The 21451-nt window shown below is 42.4% G+C and overlaps 2 protein-coding genes across 2 annotated transcripts in view; one reads left to right on the top strand and one right to left on the bottom strand.

Annotated features, from left to right (window-relative positions):
* The window catches only part of prpf4 (pre-mRNA splicing tri-snRNP complex factor PRPF4), a 42166-nt gene extending 35792 nt beyond the window's left edge, over positions 1–6374 (bottom strand). The window contains exons 1-2 of the mRNA XM_043719868.2: positions 6230–6374; positions 4202–4386 (exon numbers count right to left, since the gene is read on the bottom strand). Of these exons, the coding sequence (XP_043575803.2) occupies positions 4202–4364 (163 nt within the window). The 5' untranslated portion in view covers positions 4365–4386; positions 6230–6374. The remainder of the gene's footprint in view (positions 1–4201; positions 4387–6229) is intronic.
* Positions 6375–6427: 53 nt separating this feature from the next.
* cdc26 (cell division cycle 26 homolog) lies at positions 6428–20129 on the top strand. The gene is made up of 2 exons (XM_043719869.2): positions 6428–6585; positions 19609–20129. The coding sequence occupies exons 1-2, from the start codon at positions 6505–6507 to the stop codon at positions 19780–19782; spliced, it is 255 nt and encodes an 84-aa protein (XP_043575804.1). The 5' UTR covers positions 6428–6504; the 3' UTR covers positions 19783–20129.
* Positions 20130–21451: the final 1322 nt, after the last annotated feature.

Here is a 21451-nt window from a genome sequence, read left to right as displayed (position 1 = left end):
TTGTCAGATATTGAAGCAATTCATGTTCAAATGTAACAGGACCTGGACAATATCCAGATTTGGGTTGAAAAACGGGAAGTAACATTCACACCACACAAGTTCCAGGCAATGGCCATCTCCAATAAGCAAATCATTGCTTCTTCACATTCAATGGCATTACTATCACTGAATACTACCAACAGTCTTAGGGGTGGGGGGGAGAAGTTAACGGGTCTATCCATATAAACATGACAACTACAAGAATAGGTTAAGGCTAGGACCAAATAACTCACCTTCTGACGTCCCAAAGCCTGATTACTATCTACAAGGCACAAGTCAGTGGTTTGATAGAATACTCCCCATGGATGTGTGTAGCTGCACCATCCATGACAAAGCAACCTGCTTAACTGGCATTGCATCCACAAACAGTCATTTCCTCCACCACTGATACCCAGTAGCAGGATACCATCCACAAAATGAACTGCAGTAACAGGGCAGCACAGTGACTCAGTGGTTAGCACTGCTGCCTCACAGTACCAGGGACCCAGGTTCAATTCCAGCCTCGGGTGACTGTCTGCGTGCTTGTTAGGTGAATTGGTTATGCTAAATTGCCCATAGTGGTCAGGGTTATGTAGGTTAGGTGCATTAGTCAGGGGTAAATGTACAGTAATAGAGTAGGGGAATGGGAATGGGGGGGGAAGGTTACTCCTCAGAGGGTTGGTATGCACTTGCTGAGCCAAATGGCCTGTTTCCACACTGTAGGGATTCTATGATGATTCAATGAATTCATCAAGGATCTTTAGACAGCATTTTCCAAATCCATCTTCTTCTGGAAGGACAAGGGCAGCAACTACATGGGGGTACTACCACGTGGAAGTTTCCCTTCAAACCACTCACAATCCTGACTTGGAAAATATATTACCCTGTATTAGTATTCCTGGGTCAAAATCCTGGAATTCGCTCTCCCTAATGTCTTTGTGGGTTGACAGCACATGGAGTGTAGTGGTTCAAGGCAGCAGCTCACCGCCATCTTCTCAGGGGCAATTAGGATAGGCAATAAATGCTGGCCCAGTCAGCAATCCCATATCCAATAAATAGATTTTAAAAATGTTGGTGGAAGAACCCCAAGAAATCTTTTACCTTGGAGAATAGTGGAAAACAGAGAATCAAAGTTAATTCTTGACAGCTGCAGCACTTCTAGTTTTTGTCCCACAAAACTAAAGACTCTCAAAATCCTATAAATTAAAGAACTTAAAGATCTTGAATCTTACAATACAGTAGCAGTCCATAAATTTGTCTTCAGGTCACCCCTGTCCTGAAGGTGTTTCCTAACACATCTGAACAGGATGATTAAATTAAAAGAGTTAGACATTAAGAAGCAAGAGGAGTCAAGACTGTCCTATCATCGCTGATCCTCAACTCCTTTTTGTGTCATCCCCATACTGCCCTCAACTCCTTGATTTTTCAAACATCTATCTAGCCCCTCTTTGAAAACAGTTTAGCCATTTTTGATAACTAGACCCCTTCATTCCAGGAATCAGTCTAATGAATCTCTTTTGAATTGCATCCAAAGCCAATATATCCTTTCTTAAATACAGGAACCAAACTTCTTGCCAAAGTGCAAGAACTCTCACTTTCTTACATTAAACTCCATCTGTCAACTTTTTACCATTCACTATATCTATATCCATTTGCAGATTCCAATGTCCTCATCACATTGTTAAAATATTACATGTTAAAATATTACCACCTAAGTGCTTCCCTATAAAAGGCAGAATACAGTATTTATGAAATACCATGTTCAATTTATAATGATCATTTCGTTCAACTTGTACAGTAGTAGTTGTTGCCTAAGTCCTGACATCTTGAGGTATAAGTCTAAGTTATTAATTAGGAGCTAAAATTTCTTGACTTTCCTCACCTGTACTGAAATTTAAGCAATTGTTTAATATATTAAGCAAATTAGTCTTGGATAACATTATCTCCTATCTCAGATGTTACTTCCAGAACCTGTTATCTCTTCTCAACCATCAGAAAGTGCTGGGATTATACCTAAAGATGAGACAGAACACCACAATGCTTGTTTGGTCAGTTAAGTTAGTTGGGACCTGAGACTTGACCAGATGCTACATTTGACATGTTGTAGTCAGGGTCTATGATGGAACAACCTGAAGTTGAGAATGTTTCAAGGGGAAATAAAACATTTTAAAAATTAAATCAGGCGAAATGCATACCAAAGTTCACGTTCTCCATTCATGGGTGACCCAAAACACGTGAAACTAGTCATTTTGGGGAGGCACTAGCCTAGTGGTATTATTGCTGGACTGTTAATCCTGAGACCCAGAAAGCATTCTGGGGATCAAGGTTCAAATCCCACCATGGCAGATGGTGGAATTTGAATTCAATAAGTATCTGGAAGAAAGAGTTTAATGATTGTCAGGAAAATCCCATTTGGTTCACTCATGTCCTTTATGGAAGGAAACTGCCATCCTTACCTGGTCTGGCTGACATGGGACTCCATACTCACAGCAATGCAGTTGACTCTTAAATGCCCTCTGAACAATTAGGTATGGGCAATAAATGCTTCCTAACCAGTGTCACCCTCAATGTCAATGAATAAAGAGAAACAAAAATGTAGCAATGCTAACTTTTCTGGTGGGTATTCCAGAGCATATGACTTCTTAATATTTCTGAGGGGCAGGAATAGAAAAACACTGTTTTTTTGCTTGTGGGGCTCGGAAATTGAAAAGAATTGTTAAAAGGGCTGTTGGATGAGTTGCTCATTTTAAATAAAAGATGGATACATTTTTGTTAAGCAAAGGTATTAAAGGGTATGGGCCAAAGGCAGGTATATGGAGTTAGGTAACACAGATCAGCCATGATCTCTCAGGATGAGAAATAAGCTCAAGGAGCTGAATGGCCTAGTCCTGTTCTTATGTTTGTAAAAGTACACTGGCTGCTTAAGCACTGGTTCGTGTGGAGGCTGTGGAAATGGAATTCTCTTTGTGAAATAATTTAAGGAGACTCTGTACATTGGGCCTACTGAAAATGGTACATCCAGAGAGTGTAGACAATGCTTCACAATGGGATACAAAAGGTGAGAGAGAGATTATGAACTGACCTTGCTGGTTTGAAACAAATGCTGGATGGAAGAAAATAGATCTCTAAACAAACGGGTAGATGCAAATCATAAACCATTTCAGAAAAAGAAAAGCATGTGCAAAGAAATTGTGAAGAACCTCAGAGAAAGGAGGTTTTGAAATGCAAAGTTTTGCAGAGTACTTTTTGATTTAGGCCATTCACTGGTTGTGTGGGATAAGGGATTAGTACCGTCAAAACATATCATATAAGCAACTTCACACTGGTAAGAGATTTATTAAACGTTGCTTTGAACAGCCAGAATATTTTCAATTCACTTTCTTTTGAACATCTGTTAATTGTACATTCATTAATTGCCAGTATTTGGCATTAACTGAGACTTCCCTGTATCCCCCACTGAAGGATCAGATTGAAACTGTGGTTCTTGGGTGAGGACATCTTTGTGTGCAAGTTGAAATTAAATGCTCAGAAATGTCTGCTTGGGTTTCCTCCAGCTGCTCAGGTTTCCTCCCACAATCCAAAGGTATGCAGGTTGGGTGAACTGGCCATACCAAATTTGCCAATAGTTTCAGGGATGTGTAAATTAGTTGCATTAGTTAGAGGTAAATGTAGAGTAATTGGGTTGGGGAATGGGTTTGGGTGGTTTACTCTTTGGAGGGTCGGATTAGAGATTAGGCCAAATGGCCTATTTCCATACTGCTGGGATTCTATGATTGCATCAAGCTCTAATCTTCATCAACTACCTTTGTGGAATACCAACAGAACCTGTTATCTCCTCTCAATCACCAGAAAGTGCTGGCATTGTACCTAAAGATGAGGCAGAACAGCACAATACTTATTTGGTCTCAACTGTATCCAGAACATAATTTAAATTTCTGTGCACAAATGTCTTCATTACAATTGTTACCATTTCCAAAAGTGTTTCAAACGTTAAAGACTTTCTGTTACTTTTGCATCTAAAATACTGCCCAAAATCATCTAAAACTGTTATTTATTGCTATCATTCCCAGCTATCTTTCTAAAATTCTCAGCAATCTTTCAGCAGCTCCACATTTTCTGACTCAATTAGATGGAGTAACTATCCAATTATACAGGTAAAAGAAACTGAAGCATCATCACTTACTGCTGGATACATTAATATGTCCAGCTTCTATCCCAGCTTTCACAGCATCTTTCCCCAGGTATCCTCCATCTCCTTTGGAAATCCTTTCTTTCTCCTTCTCTTCAAGACTTCCATAGTATATCCGAGATTTCTTAGGCAACGGAGCATCATCATCATCAGACATTCTTGTAATATGAAGCAGGAAACTGAAGATGTGGAAAATGCACAATATTAACAAACCATTTTAATCAGAGAAAGGCAGACTGTTGACTCTAGCTCTAATCTGTGTGTGTGTACACGCATCTGCATACTTAAATTCAGGCGTTGCCCAAAGGAATTCTGTTCTTTTGATGCCTTGGGAAATAAATTGGAACAGGAAGAACTGAATGAGAGTTGATTTCTAGCCCAGGAGCAGATACAATGTATAGGATCATGGATTTGCATCTTCAAAGGAACAAGCAGGAAACCAGGAGAATCAAAGACAACAGAATCTCTCCAAATCAAAACCAATGCACATTGGGATAATTGAGCTAGAAACTTGATAAAATTGTTATTTTGTCTAAGTACCAAGAAAATTGGAATGAAGATAGATTATTGGAATTGAGGTACAAATCAGCCATAACGTGTCTGAATAGGTTGATTAAAAGTATCTAAATGCATAGTAAGTGTAATAGGGCTCAAAGGGGAGAATAAAGGGCGGCACGATGGTTAGCACCGCTGCCTCACAGCGCCAAAGACCCGGGTTCAATTCCCGCCTCAGGCAACTAGCTGTGTGGAGCTTGCACATTCTCTCCGTGTCTGCGTAGGTTTCCTCCGGGTGCTCCGGTTTCCTCCCACAGTCCAAACAATGTGGAGGTTAGGTGAATTGACCATGCTAAATTGCCCATAGTGTTAGGTAAAGGGGTAAACGTAGGGGAATGGGTCTGGATGGGTTGCTCTTTGGAGGGTCGGTGTGGACTTGTTGGGCCGAAGTGCCTGTTTCCACAGTAAGTAATCTAATCTATCTTATTCTTAACTATCTTCTTACAAAAGATTGTCTTGTCAATATATTATAGATATATGGGTTGAGTTTTAGATGTTATTTGATTATTGAAATTGAGTAACATTTCAAAATTTACCAATTATACCAAACTTGGAAAGAGGACTAATGATACCACTATTACCAACTGCGCAGGTTGGCACAGCAGCTCAATGGTTAGCACTGCTGCCTCACAGCACCAGGATCCCAAGTTTAATTCCAAACTTGATCAACTGTGTGTGGAGTTTGCACATTCTCCCATTGTCTGTGTTGGTTCCCTCTGGGTGCTCTGGTTTTCTCCCACAGCCCAAAGATAGGTTGGGTGGATTAGCTATGCAAAATTGCCCAAAGAGTCCAGGGATGTACAGGCTAGATGAGTGAGCCATGCATAATGTAGGGTTACAGGAATCGGGTAGGGATGCTCAGTGTGGACTCCATGGGCCAAATGCTTCCACAGTGTAGGGAGTGTATGACTGCAACTGCCTGTCAGACAACATTGGCTGAGAGATTGGGATTTAACAAATCATTCATTTTGGATAAAGGGTTTGGGGCAAACAATGTATACTTAATTTCCCAGTCCTAAACAGCGTGCAGAGAGACAGAGAACAACATGCACCAAACTTTGAAGGTTGCAGGGTACACAGAGCGTGATTAACAAAGCACATGGGAGTCATGAGCTTCAAAAATAGAAATGTTGATGGAAAAAGCAGGGGAATTTACGCCGAACCTTAATAAAGCTCTGGACCACAACCAGAGCATTGTGTGGTTTCGGATCCAGCACAGCCTTCTCCCCAACTCCCTCCCCCCCATACATTGGGGCTCATTGACGGCCTCTGGTACAAGCTTTCCCCGCACTGACCAACTTCACCGTCAAACAACGCCCGCAATTCTCAGGCCCGGCTAAGGATAGGAAGGCGACGGCTATACTCAAGGCCTAGCTTTAGACGATCCTCCCTCTCTCTCTCTCTCTCTCTCCCCTGGGGCTGACGCTTCCAACCCCCCGATCCGAACCGACCCCGCAAGGCCCTTACCAGCTCCTACACCATCGTTAGGCTGACGCCAACTGCGTCCGGGTCAAAGGCTGAGGACGCGCCGCGTTGGCTGCCGGGAGTTGCAGTTCTTCGTCTCGAGGCGACACTGCCCATCGTACAGCGCGCACGGCTTGCTGGGAGTTGTAGTCGTTCCCCCCACCACCTCCCCGAAACTACATGTCCCAGAATGCCGCGCGGGGCTGACGCGAACGCCTTGGCGAGTGCGGCCTGTTGGGTTTGAAGCCTCGAAGTTGGATGTGAGCCGTGCCGGCAGAATGCTGCGGAGGAAGCCCACCCGGCTCGAACTGAAACTGGACGATATCGAGGAGTTTGAGAGTATGAAGAAGGAGCTGGAGGTGAGTGACGAGGCGGCAGGAGTTCGGCCAAGGCTGGTTCCAGGCTCGGGTCCCCAGAGCTCGGCAGAGCCTCTGCCATCGCTGACTCAAGCTCACCGTTCACTCCAGAGCCAGACCCAGCATCGCCTGGAGACGGCACCGACAAAGGAAACGGGAAGTCGAGAGTGTGGTGCTGGAAAAACACAGCAGGTCAAGCAGCATCCGAGGAGCAGGAGGTTCGAGGCTGAGGCTGATTCCTGATGAAGGACTTTTGCCCGAAACGTTGGTTTTCCTGCTTCTTATGCTGCCTGACCTGCTGTGTTTCTCCAGCACCACACTCTCGGTTCTGATCTGCAGTCTTCACTTTTTCCTATAGGGAACTGGAAACCGCTTCAAATCAGGCGGGATGAATGACCGTGGGACTGGACCCAGTGGAGAGAGATTTGGACTTGATGGGCTGAATGGCCTGTGCTGTAACATCGGAATTCTTACTACATTAGAGCCGCTGTGTTTTACACTATCGGCCATTCGAGTTCTGCTTATCGAGTCCCGCCTATTCCAAACAAATTTCTAGCATTTGGTCTTGTATTTTAGCCGTCTCTGCTTTAAGGAAAACAACCCCAGTTTGTGTCTCAATATCCTGGTGAATCTCCCTCTCGTGCAAATACATCCTTCCCATAGAGGGGCTACCAGAAATGCACACAGTGCTCCAGCAGTGGCCTGAGTTAATGTTGATCTTGCTTTGCACTCTTCCTCTGCAGTATGCCTCACTCTGGCTAAGCACCCTATGCTCTTTATGCCCTTGCTTACTATACAATAGAATCATGGGATCCCTACAGTGTGGCAACAGGTCATTTGGCCCAACAAGTCCACACCAACCCTCCAAAGAGTAACCCATCCAGACCCATTCCCCTAACTTATTATTCTGCACTTATCCCTAATGCACCTAACCTACACATCCCTGAACACCATGAGCAATTTTTGAGGAGAAAGTGAGGTCTGCAGATGCTGGAGATCAGAGCTGAAAATGTGTTGCTGGGACAGCGCAGCAGGTCAGGCAGCATCCAGGGAACAGGAGAATCGACGTTTTGGGCATAAGCCCTTTTTTTGTGTACCTTCTGAACCACCTCCTGTTGCCTTCAAGGATCTGTGGACAAATCCACATCAAGATTCCTCAGGTTCTATTGTTCATCATGTCCTCAGGCCCTTGCCTTGTTATTTCTCTCAAAATGTATCGCTTCACACTTTTCAGAATTAAATTCCATTTGCAGCTGTTCAACTCATTTGACAGTCCATCTAAAGGCTGGAGGCTAAGGTTTTGCTCTTTGCTTTTTACCATTCCAATAATTTTTGTGTCACCTGTGAAGTTATGGGTCATTTCTAGTCGTCTAATCACCCTGTTCAGTAATTTACTAACATTGACCCGTGAAGTGGTCTATAATTTCAACATTCACTTCACCATACACAGTTGACCAAGGTGTTTCTGATTTGAGCCTATGTACCTAACTTTTATAAAAACTGAATTTAAAAGTTGTATCACAGGGTGGTTAAGAAAGTCATAAGACATAGGAGTGGAACGAAGGCCATTTGGCCCATCAGCCATCATTTAATCATGGCTGATGGGCATTTCAACTCCACTTACCCGCACTCTCCGAATAGCCCATAATTCCTTGCGAGATCAAGAATTTATCAATCTCTGCCTTGAAGACATTAATGTCCCAGCCTCCACTGCATTCTGTGGCAACGAATTCCACAGGCCCACCACACTCTGGCTGAAGAAATGTCTCCTAATTTCTGTTCTAAATTGACCCTCTCTAATTTTAAGGCTGTGCCCATGGGTCCTAGACTCCTCCCTAATGAAAACAACTTGCCATTATCCACCCTTTCTAAGCCATGCATTATCTTGTAAGTTTCTATTAGATCTCCCCTCAACCTTCTAAACGCTAATGAATACAATCCCAGGATCCTCAGCCGTTCATTGTATGTTAGGCCTAACCTTCCAGGGATCATCCATGTGAATCCCCGCTGGACATGGTCTAGTGCTAGTATGTCCTTCCTGAGGTATGGGGCCCAAAATTGGACACAGTATTCTAATTGTGGCCTAACTGGAGCTTTATAAAGTCTCAGAAGCAAATGACTGCTTTTATATTCCAACCCTCTTGAGAACCATGATAACATTACATTCGCTTTCTTAATTGTGGACTCAGTTGAAACTTTATTGCTGGAACAGCACAGCAGGTCAGGCAGCATCCAGGGAACAGGAGATTCGACGTTTCGGGCACAGGCCCTTCTTCAGGAACTCAACCTGCAAGCTAACTGTTAGAGAATCCTGGAATAGCCCTCCCAGATCCCTTTGTACTTTGGCTTTATGAATTTTCTCACCCTTTAGAAAATAGTCCATGCTCACATTGAATTTCATCAGCCATTTCCTGGACCACTCTGCTAAACTGTCTAAATTTTCCCGCAGCCTCCCCACCACCTCAGTACTACCTGCCTGTCCACCTAACTTCGTATCATTGGCAGTCTTCGCCAGAATGCCCGAAGTCCCTTCATCCGGATCATTAGTATATAAAGTGAGCAGCTGCGGCCCCAACACTGAACCCTGCGGGATCCCACTTGTCACTGGCTGCCATTCTAAAAAAGAACCTTTTATCCCAACTTTATACCTTCTGTCAGATAGCTAATCTTCAATCCATGCCAGTAGCTCACCTCGAACACCTTGGCCCCTCACTTTACTTAGCAGCCTCCCGTGAGGCACCTTATCAAACGCCTTTTGGAAATCTAGATAGATAACATCCACTGGGTTTTCCTGGTCTAACCTACTTGTTATCTCTTCAAAGAATTCCAACTGGTTTGTTAGGCACGACCTTCCCTTACTAAATCCATGCTGATTTGTTCTAAATTTCTGCACTTCCAAGAATTTAGAAATCTCATCCTTAACGATGGATTCTAGAATTTTACCAACAACTGAGGTTAGGCTAATCGGCCTATAATTTTCCATCTTTTGTCTTGATCCTTTCTTGAACAAGGGAGTTACAACAGCAATTTTCCAATCATCCGGGACTTTCCCTGACTCCAGTGACTTTTGAAAGATCACAACCAATGCCTCAGCTATTTCCTCAGCCACCTCCCTCAGAACTCTAGGATGCAGCCCATCGGGGCCAGGAGATTTCAATTTTTTGACCTTTTAGCTTTTTTAGCACTTTCTCTTTTGTAATGCCAACTGTACTCAACTCTGCCCCCTGACTCTCCATAATTGTTGGGATATTACTCATGTCTTCCACTGTGAAGACTGACGCAAAAGTTCTTCAGCTATTTCCTTATCTCCCATCACTAGCCTTCCTGCATCAATTTGGAGCGGCCCAATGTCTACTTTTGCCTCTTGTTTTGTTTCTTGTGTATTGAAAGAAACCTCTACTATAATTTCTAATATTAATGGCTAGCCTACCTTCATATTTGATCCTCTCCTTCCTTATTCTCTCTTTGTTACCCACTGTTTCTTTTTGTAGCCTTTTCAATCCTCTGATTTTTCACTGCTCTTGGCCACTTTGTAGGCTCTTCTTTTTCTTTGATACATTTCCTGACTTCCTTTGCCAGCCATGGCTGTCTAACCCCTCCTCCCCCCCCCCCCCCCCCCCCAAAATCTTGCTTTTCTTTGGGATGAACCTCTTTGCTGTGTCCTCCATTACACCCAGAAACTCCTGCCATTGTTGCTCTACTGTCTTCCCCGTTAGGCTATGCTTCCAATCAATTTTTGTCAGTTCCTCTCTCATGCCCATGTAATTACCTTTATTTAACTGTAACACCATTATATCCGATTTTGCCTTCTCTCTTTCAAACTGCAGACTGAACTCTAGCATATTATGATCACTGCCTCCTAAGTGTTCCCTTACTTTAAGATCTTTGATAAAGTATGGCCCATTACATAGCACTAAGTCCAGAATGGCCTGCTCCCTTGTGGGCTCCATCACAAGCTGTTCCAAAAAAGCCATCCTGTAAGCATGAATTCCCTTTGGATCCACTGGCAACATTATTCACCCAGTCCACCTGCATAGTGAAGGCCCCCATGATCACTGTGAGCTTGCCTTTCTGATATGCGCTATTTATTTCCCTGTACATCGTGCGCCCCTGGTCCTGACCACTGTTAGGAGATTTGTGCATAACTCCCATTATGGTTTTTGCCTTTGTGGTCCCCCAACTCCACCCACACAGACTCCACATCATCTGAACCTATGTCATTCAGTACCATAGATTTAATTGCATTCTTAACTAACAAGGTAACCCTGCCCCTCTGCTCACCTCCCTGTCTTTTCGATAAGTTGTAAATCTTTGGATGTTTAACTGCCAGTCCTGAACACCCTGCAACCACACCTCTGTGATGCCTACCACATCATAATCATTCACGATAATTTGTACCGTTAATTCATCTACTTTGTTATGAATACTACGAGCATTCAGAGCATTTGATACTTGCCTTCTTTGGTCAGACCATTAGGTATCGGAGTTAGATTGTCATGTTGAGGTTTTACAGGTCTTTATTGAGGCTGTTTTTGGAGTACTGTGTCCAACTCTACTTGCCCTGCTAAAGGAAGGCTATTATTAAATTGCACAGGGTTCAGAAAAGATTTACCACGATTTTGCCAAAACTGGAGAGTTTCAGTTATAAGGACAGACTGGATAGGCTGGGACTTTTTTCACAGGAGCATAGGAATTTATAAAATCATGAGGGGCATAGATAAGGTGAAGAACAAAGGTATTTTCTTTCAAGTGTGGGAATTTGAAACTAGGGGGCATATTTTTAAGGTGAGAGGAGAAAGATTTAAAAGGGGCCTGAGGGAAAATGATTTCACACAGAGGATGATTCTTATGTGGAATGAACTGCCAAAGGAAGTGGTAGATGTGGGTACAATTACACCATTTAAAAAAACGTTTAGACAGGTAAACAGCACTTGAGGGAAAAGACCTTTGCTCTTCACCTTATCCATAGATTTTATAAATTCCTATGCTCCAGTGAAAAAAGTCCCAGCTTATCCAGCCTCTCCTTATAACTGAAACTCTGTTTAAACGGCATGGTGGCTCAGTGGTTAGCACTGCTGCCTCACAGCACCAGGGTCCCAGGTTCGATTCCAGCCTCGGATGACTGTCTGTGTGGAGTTTGCACATGCTCCTCGTGTCTGTGTGGGTTTCCTCCCACAGTCCTAAGATGTGCAGGTCAGGTGAATTGGCCATGCTAAATTGCCCATAGTGCGAGGTGCATCAGTCAGAAGGAAATGGGTTTGGGTGGGTTATTCTTCGGAGGGTCGGTGTGGACTGGTTGGGCCGAAGGGCCTGTTTCCACACTGTAGGTAATCTAATCTAATCTAAACAAATAGGCAAGGTTTAGAACAATATGGGCCAAACAAAGGCAAGTAGGACTAGTTAATTTGGGAAGCTGAGTTGGACTGAAGGGTCGGTTTCTGTGCTGTATGGCTCTATAACTTTTGAACACTTTCCACTAATCTCATTGTCATATTCATTAAAAGATTCAGGGGTTAACCGCAGACAATGATTAAAAACAGAAAAGGCTGGAAATGCTCAGCAATGCATAAAGGTGTATAAATCCTCAGCACCTGATCAGGTCTACCCTTAGAACTCTGTGGGAGGCTAGGGAAGAGATAGCTGGGGCCCTGGCTGAGATATTTGTATCATCGATAGCCATAGGTGAGGTGCGGAAGACTGGGGATTGGCTAACGTGGTACCACTATTTAAGAAAGATAGAAGGACAAGCCAAGCAACTATAGACCAATGAACCTGACATTGGTGGTGGGTAAGTTGTTGGAGGGAATTCTGAGGGAGAAGATTTACATATGTTTGGAAAGGCAAGGATTGATTAGAGATAGTCAATGTGGCTTTATGCATAGGAAACTGGCTCACGAACTTGATTGAGTTTTTTTGAAGAAGTAACAAAGCAGATAATGAGGGCAGAGCGATGGACGTGATCTATATGGACTTCAGTGAGGCATTCAACAAGGTTCCTCATGGTAGACTAGTTAGCAAGGTTAGATCAGACAGAATAGAGGGAGAACTAGCCATTTGGATACAGCACTTGCTCGAAGGAAAAGACAGAGGATGGAGGTGGAGGGTTGCTTTTCAGACTGGAGGCCTGTGACCAGTGGTGTGTCACAAGGATTGGTGCTGGGTCCACTGCTTTTCGTCATTTGTATAAATGATTTGGATGTGAATATTGGTATGGTTAGTAAGTTTGCAGGTGATGCCAAAATTGGAGGTGTAGTGGAAAGCGAAGGAGGTAACATCAATGTACAATAGGATCTTGATCAGATGCTCCAATGGGCCAAGGAGTGGCAGATGGAGTTTAATTTAGATGAATGCGAGGTGCTGCATTTTGGGAAAGCAAATCAGAGCAGGTCTCATACACTTAATGGTTAGATTGTGGGGAGTGTTGCTGAACAAAGAGACCTTGGAGTGCATGTTCATAGCTCCTTGAAAGCATAGTCACAGGCAGATAGGATAGTGAAGAGGGTTTTTGATGTGCTTTCTTTCATTGGTTAGTGTATTGAGTTATTGGGGTTGGGAGGTCATGTTGCAACTGTACAGGACAGTGGATAGGCTACTACTGGAATACAGGATGACCCCCGTATCTGCAGAATCATTTTCCACGGTTTACTGTGGCCCAAACATATTAAAGGGGACCTTCCGGAACCAGGGACCGGGGCTGCTGGAAAGGCAAGTTTCCCATTGAAATGAATGGATTCATTCCTATCCGCGGTTTCAGGCTTCTGCGGTAGGTCATGGAGCGTATCCCCTGAGAGTACGGGGGGATCTACAGTACTGCGTGTAATTCTGGTCTCCCTGCTGTAGGATGTTGTGAAACTTGAAAGGGTTCGGAAAAGATTTACAAGGATGTTGTCCACATTGGATGATTTGAGCTATAGGGAGAGGCTGAATAGGCTGGGGGTGTTTTCTCTGGAATATCGAAGGCTGAGGAGTGACCTTACAGAGGTTTATAAAATCATCAAGGGCATGGATAGGGCAAATAGACAAGGTCTTTTCCCTGGGATGGGGGATTCCAAAACTAGAGGGAATAGGTTTAAGTTGAGAGGGGAAAGATTTGAAAGAGATGTATGGGGTAATATTTTTCACACAGAGGATGGTGTGTATATGGAATGAGCTGCCAGATGAAGTGGTGGAGACTGGTATAATTACAGCATTTAAAGGCATCGGGATGGTTACATGAATAGGGTTTAGATGGATATGGGCCAAATGCTGGCAAATGGGACTAGATTTATTTAGGGTATTTGATCAACATGGATGAGTTGGACCAAAGGCTCTGTTTCTGTGCTGTATATCTCTATGACTGTATAACCCAGACAGTATCATTGGTCAACATTTCGGGTTGGTTACTTTTCTGTTTGGATGGAAGATCAACTGAAAAATTGACTTAGTTTTGTTCACTGTAAATATTGCCTGACTGTGGAATTATTCCTCGCATTTCTGTTTTTATTTCAAATTTCCAAAATCAATAGTATTATGTGGGATGGTCTCTGTCTCAATCTGCTGGAGTTGACTTTAGCAATATACAGATCCTAAGCTGCTTCTCATTTCTCCATTTCAAACACACAATATACATAACAATAACCTATAGAGCACCTTTTAATCTAATAAAATGTTGTGAGACACTTCACAGATGCATTACGAAAAAAAGAGAACACCAACTCACATTAGATAATTGTCAGATGGCTAAAAAAAGTGGGTTTGAAGAAATGTCTTGAGGAGAATGAGACAAAGGCAGAAAGATTAAGTAAAGGAATTGCAGAGCTTGGAACCCAGGCAACTGAAGGCATAGCCAACACTGGTAGAATAATTAAAATTAGGGATATTGAAAATGCATGAGAGGTGCAGGAGGTCACAGAGTTGGAGAATATTACAAATGTGGGGAGGGTCCAGGTCATGGAGAGATTTGAAAACGGTGATGAAGATTTTCTACAGTCAAGGTGGTGTTTAACTAGTAGTGCATGTGGATCAGCGTGTACAATGGTGATTGGTGAATGCTACGTGTTAGAATGCAGGCATCAGAAATTTTAATTACCTCAACTTCACAGTGGTTAGAATGTGGGAGATCGGCTAGAAATGCATTGAAATAATTAAGTCTGAAGATAACGGCATGGATTGGGTTTCAGCAGCAGAACAGATGAAGCAGTAATGCACAGAGTCGGATAATGCAATAGAGATGGACATAGTCATTTCTCATTCTGACCTAAATACGTGATTACAGCTCACCTGGAGTTAAATGCTACAAGGTTGCACACCATCTTGTTCAGCCAAAAGCAGTTACTGGGGTGGGGGTAAGAATCGATGGCAACAGAACGGGGCTTTTATTAGTTATCAAAAACAGGGGCCTGTCGTCTCTCCAAGTTTAGTTGGAGTAAATTTCTTCCATTTAGTCTTCAGTTTGGATGTCAGAGCAGAAAGCTGATAAAGATGATGTGAGAAGCTGGGGTGGACAAAGTTAAAAATCTCACAACACCAGGTTATAGTCCAACACTATAACCTGGTGTTGTGCGATTTTTAATGATAAAGATGAGACAATGGAGAGTCAAGGGAAGTAGTAGTCAGGTGGATGTGAAAACTGGCACTGAGAGTTGATAATGATGTTGCCAAGGCTTAGTGATAAATAAGAGGGGGCCAAAAATGAATCCTTGGGGGAAATCTGCAGTTATGATAAGAATAGAAACAGAAGCCCAATGAATTGTCCAGCTATGATGCGACAAGAGTGGGATCGGGCTAGTGGACTCCCATTCGGCTAGACAACAGGGAGAGGCATTGGAAGAAGATCGCCACCCTGTTGAAGCCTGATTGAAGAGCACTGCCTGGTTGAAGAGATGACCTTTGAATGATCAAAGAAGGTGTTGTTTGTGACTCGAATAAGAGCTGTTGTGGTGTTAATTGGAAGGATTCAAGCACTCAGTTTTGGAAAAGTTGGGCACAGATTTGAGATGCCACCAACACTTAAGGATTTTGGAAAAGGGGGTGGTGGAAAAAGGGCAGCAATTTGCACGCACAGGGAATTCAAGATTTTTTTGATAAGGGGAATGTGATGGCAGATTTGAAGGAGAGAGGCTCAGAACCAGAGGAAATAAGAACCACTAGTAATTTTTAGTTAATGTGTGAGCAAGGACAGGTAAGTTGGTGGTCAGTAATTTAGTGGGAATAGGGTCATGGAGCACCAGATGGGTCTCATGAACAAAGTGAACTCGAATGGTTAGGAAAGAGAGGAGAGAAATTACAATAGAGAAAAGTTTTGACCAAGGGAAAAGGAATTCATAGATTCCAAGATCGATCTTGGGTAAATATTCCTGCACCATAATCTGACTCATTAATTAAACCTAATATGGCCTGCCCCCCTTGTGGGTTCTAGGATATATTGTTGCAAAACAGCTGCCTTGAACACACTCAAGAAATGCGGTAATTTTCTAACATAACCTTACCTGCTTAGCCCAAGCGAGATGGAAGATAAAATCTTCCATTAAAGCCATTCTGCCTTTTGCATGTCTCATCCCTACATTTATACAACTGCCATTTTACAGCTGTTAGTTGGGGAACGGCTATTCACAACTCCCACGTCCTTTTCTGTTTCTTAATGCTAGACATTAGTGTCCTCTGGCTGCTTTCTACATCATGTATCATCTCTTAATATAGAAGTTATTTAATCCTTCCCTATTCTTCCTATAGATCTTAGAACCTGGAAGCTTAGTTCTCAGACCAGACCATTTCAAGGCCATGTCTCGGTAATGTCTATTGTTTACCTGCTAAGTTGAAATTGCCTCAACAATTCATTCAGTTGTTTGTTCATCCTCTGTTTTATTTGGGTCACAAACCATAATCTGTCCTTCCCATTGTGTTTAAATCTGCTGGGATCTCTCGTAACCTAAATCTGTTCAAATCTCAGATTGGATCTGTCTAAACCTGTCCAAATCTATCCAAATCTCTGACCCAAGCCCCCAAACTGTTATGATGGGAGGATGTGATCTGCTTGGCTTATCAGAAGCTGTTCATAGGGTGGCACGGTAACTCAGTGGTTAGCGCTGCTGCCTCATGCGCCAGGGGCCCAGGTTCGATTCCAGCCTGGTCAAATGTCAGTGTGGAGTTTGCACGTTCTCCCCGTGTCTGCATTGGTTTCCTCTGGGTGCTCCGGTTTCATCCCACAGTACAAAAATGTGCAGGTTAGGTGAATTGGCCATGCTAAATTGCCCATGGTGTTCAGGGATGTGTAGTTGGGTGCATTAGTCAGGTGTAAATGTAAAGTAATAAGTTAGGGGAATGGATCTGGCTGGGTTACTCTTCGGAGGGTCGGTGTGGACTTGTTGGGCCAAAGGGCCTGTTTCCACACTGTAGGGATTCTATGATTAAAGATGTTTTCCTCTCACATTTCTTATTTCTCTTCTGGTTTACTTCATTTCAACCATTTAGTCTTTCCCCTTTACCAAGAGCACCTAAAGCACAATTTCTGACTTAATCTATTCTATTTGCTTTTGTTTTGCTTTGAACTTTTATTTACACTTTTCACTGAACGTCCCCCAGGTATTTATTAGTTTAAAGTCTTTCTGACTTCCTGATTTAACATTTCCATGAGGACCCTCATCTTGTCTCTATTCAGGTGGATACCATTCCAGCTGCAGTTTCTTCCTGGCCCAGGATTGATTACAGTGTCGCATGAAATGGAACCTGCCTCTTCAACACCATTTTTTCAACCATAGATTCACCGTTGTAATCTGTTTATCTCTATTAAAGACGTGTGTGAATTTATGTAACAATCCACAGATTAGAAGGTTTGAAGTATTGATTGCAATTTGGCTCTGTGCCTGCTGGTATTCCCAAAACCAGACTTTCTGCTTTCTCTTTCCAATGTTGTCCGCGTAACAATTGGATCCTCTTTCTTCAATATCTTTCATCCAGGCACAAGATGGTGCAGCATGCCATGTTTACAAAATGGATCCTAGCATTATAAAGGAAGTAGCCACAGAGGTAGTGGATGCACTGGTCATAATCTTCGTAATCCTTAGATTCTGGAAAAGTCCAACAGAGTTAGAAAACAGCCAATATAATACTTGTATTTCAGAAGTGAGGGAGACAAAAACAGGTAACTATATGCTGGTTAGCTTAACATCAGTTGTTAGGAAAATGTTAGCGTCTATTATAAAGAATGTAAAAACAGGGCATTTAGAAAGACACAATATAATCAAGTAGAGTCAGCATGACTTCATGAGGGAAAATCGTGCCTGAAAAATTTGTTACAGTACTTTGGGGAGATAACGAGCATGGTGGATAAAAGGAACGAATAGATGTAATATGTTTAGATTTCCAAAATGCACATGATAAGGTACCACATATAAGGCAACTTAATTGATTAGATAGCATATTAACGTGGACGAAGGATTGACTAACAAATTGCAAACAAAGTTATGACGAAGGGGGCATTTTCAGAATGGCAACCTGTAACTAGTGAAGCCACAGGGATCAATGCTTGGTAGGTCACAATTAATCACAACTTGCATTCACTTCCATTATCCAAATTGTAAATATACTGTCGCCAAGTTTTGTGGATGACCTAAAAATGGATGGGATGGGATGTAATGGGGAGGAAGTAGGCCACTGGTATTAATCTTGAAACTCTGGTTCAAATTCTGCCAATGCAGATGGAGACATTTGAATTCAATAAAGAAAATTGGAATAAAGAAACTACTGATGACTGTGAAACCATTGTTGATTGTTGGAAAAACTCACCTGATTCACTAATGTCTTTAGGGAAGGAAATCTGCCATCCTCACCTGATCTGGCCTACATAAGTCTCCAGACTCTTAGTTGTCCTCTGAAATGGCCTAGAAAGCCACTCAGTTCAAGGGTAGCTAGGGAATAAATGCTGGCCAACCAGCAATGCCCACATTCCATGAGTGAATTTTTAAAAAAAAAAAGAGGAGGATGACCGAAGGGGGATATACACAGCTTGTGAGAAAATATTTGGCAGTTGTAATATAATGTGGGAAAATGTGAGACTATGAATTTGGGCAGGAAGAAAATAATATTATTTAAATGGGGAAAAAGCTGCAGCACAAGAGGGGTTTAGGAGTCCTCGTGCATGAATCTCAAAAGGTTAACATCAGCTTCAGCAGGTAATAGTGAAAGCATTAGAATGTTGGCTTTATTTCAAAGGGAATGAAATATAAAGACAGGGAGCACTTGCTAAAACTACAAGCACTAGTCAGACCACACCTACAATATAGTGGAACAGTTTTGGTCCCCTTATCTAAGGAAACTTAGACTGGCATTGGAGACAGTCCAGAGGAGGATCACTCGGTTGATTCCGGGTATGGAAGATTTTCTTATGGAAAGATGTTGAGTATGTTGGCCTGCACTCACTGGATTTTAGGAGAATGAGAGATGACCCTATTAAAACACAAAATTCTTCAGGGGCTTGAGAGTGTAGATGTGGAGACTATGTTTCCACATATGGGAGATTCTAGACCAGAGATCATAATTCCAGAATAAGGGGTCACCCATTTAAGACAGAGGTGAGGATTTTTGGCTCCGAGGATACTGAATCTGAAATTCTTCACCACAAAAGGCTATTGAGACAGGTTCGCGAAGTATATTCAAGGCTCAGATAGACAGATTTCTGATTATTAAGGGATTCTATGGTTTGAGGATTCAGATAATCTATGATCGCATTGAATGGTGGAGCAGACTTAATGGGCTGAATGACCAACTCCTGCTCCTACGTCTTATGGTTTAGATGCTTACTGTCCCCCTAATTACTAAATCCTCCATAGCTTGAACATACACTTCCCCATGCCCTGTCATGAGGATGTTCGAGCTCCGTAGAGCATTTACCAGTTTTTGCTATGGGGCAGTCCTGAATCTCTGGTGAAACCTCAGGCTGTTGGCCTTCTGGCTCCAATATGTCTAATTTTTTTTTTCTCTCTGTCTGAAGTATTTTAGGAGCTGTGGGCACACCTAGTAAATCCATAATGTGGTCTGGTCTTTCTGCAGAATCGGAAGAAACAGCAGCGTGAGGAAGGGGTCATGGTGAGCTCCAGTGATGTGGACAGTGCAAATGGCGCACGAGATGATGCCAAAGTTAGAGAAAAGATAAATGAGCGAATTGGTTACCGACCCAATGCTCACATCAACAAACCCTTCTCTATGTTCGGGAACCTCCACTGATAGCCCGTTGACATGAACACACATGGAATGTACAGGTTCACCAGGGAGTGAAATCGGACCTGAATATTTTGAGGATTCAAAGACGTGTTGGGTCATGGCAAAATTGGTGCCCAGCTAACCCTCCTGCTGAGGACTGTGCCAAATGTAAGATAAAATGGTGTGAAAATCACTGACCTAGCCATGCACACTTGAGATATTTCCACCAGTGTTTTATAAAGAGGTAACAAGCTGATCCTTTGATTTTTAAGAATGACTGTGTTGTGAATTCCAATGATCATACTATATTGGATTTTACACAATGGATTTATTTTAAGATAATAAACATGCCTCTTATTTTTCCAGTTGAATTGATTCGTAGTTAGAGTGAAGAGAGTTAATTAGTTAAGATTTTCTGATCAGCATCACTTTGATAGCTAGAACACAGTCAGCATTAAAATAACAGCAATCAAAAAATCCTGGGTTTGTTATTCCCTCACATCTCTATTCGGCACAGTCTATGGCTGAGATGGTTAGGACTGCACATAGTGACACAACTCTCCTGAATTCAGTTCAATGTCTGGATCAATTCCCCCATCAATCACAGTCGAGATCACATTGCTGTAAGTGGCTGGGATTGATTTCACATATATCAGTTGTAACTGTTCTCTACCTTTGCTAGTTTTGGTCAGGAGGTTTTGCTGCACTTTTGGTTACTAGTTCTGTTTACAGCAATTCATGGAGATTCATTTAGCAGGGACATGGGAACAGAGGTGGCTGTTCAGCTGCTGTACCATTCAACTAGATCATGGCTAATCTTCACCTGAACACCATTTTCCAGCACTATTCTTGTATTCCTTGCCTTTAACTAGGAATCTATTAGTCTCTGTAAACAGACTTTGTTAATAAATTAATTTGCTTTGCTTTTTACTAATATTCCTGCCCCCTTCCCACATTGGCTTGCATCATGTTAACAGTAGACAATCTGGAATGTTAGTTGGTGGATGATCAGTTTGACCTTTACCTGTAATACTGAACTGTATTATGGAGGTGTACTGAGGTGTAGAAGACTCATTTAATTCTGTCAAAAAGACATGCATGGAAGTTATACAATCCTCCATTGACTCTGACCTGCTACTTTATGGTAAGGTTTGGTTTATTCAGTCCTTTCTAACTGTATCTAAACAGGCTGTACAAGTAGCAGCAAAAACAAAGTGCTCGGGAAATTGAGCATGTCTGGTAGCAATCTGTGACAGAAAAGCATATTGTTGACAGTGTAATATGACTCTTCTTCAGACTGAAGGGAGTAAAATTGACAGTGCTTTCACGTCAATATGCCAGTTTTTAATTCTCGATTGCATTCATTGAATTCAAATTTCACCATTTGTCTTATGGGATTCAAAGCCATGTAGCCTATCCTCTGATATACTGGTCCAGTGACAATACCTCCATAATAGGCTTCCCTTTTAGTAATCTCACCACATCTATGAACATTTCAATCATAAATTTTGATGGTTACCTTTGTTATGTAAATTTGCCACAGTAATTACTTTCTTCTGCTAGTATATACACTAAAGCATTTACATTAGGAATAGAATGTAATTAGATAATAGGTTTATATAGGCAGCCTCCATTATAATGGTAGACTCCCACGCATGCACAGGTAAGTTATTTGATTTTAAACTGAGAGTTG

The sequence above is a fragment of the Chiloscyllium plagiosum genome, unplaced genomic scaffold (assembly GCF_037043375.1).
Source record: "Chiloscyllium plagiosum isolate Xiang-an unplaced genomic scaffold, Cpla_swu_hap1 HiC_scaffold_21, whole genome shotgun sequence".
Classification (NCBI taxonomy): Eukaryota; Metazoa; Chordata; class Chondrichthyes; order Orectolobiformes; family Hemiscylliidae; genus Chiloscyllium; species Chiloscyllium plagiosum.
This window is presented reverse-complemented; position numbering and strand designations above follow the sequence as displayed.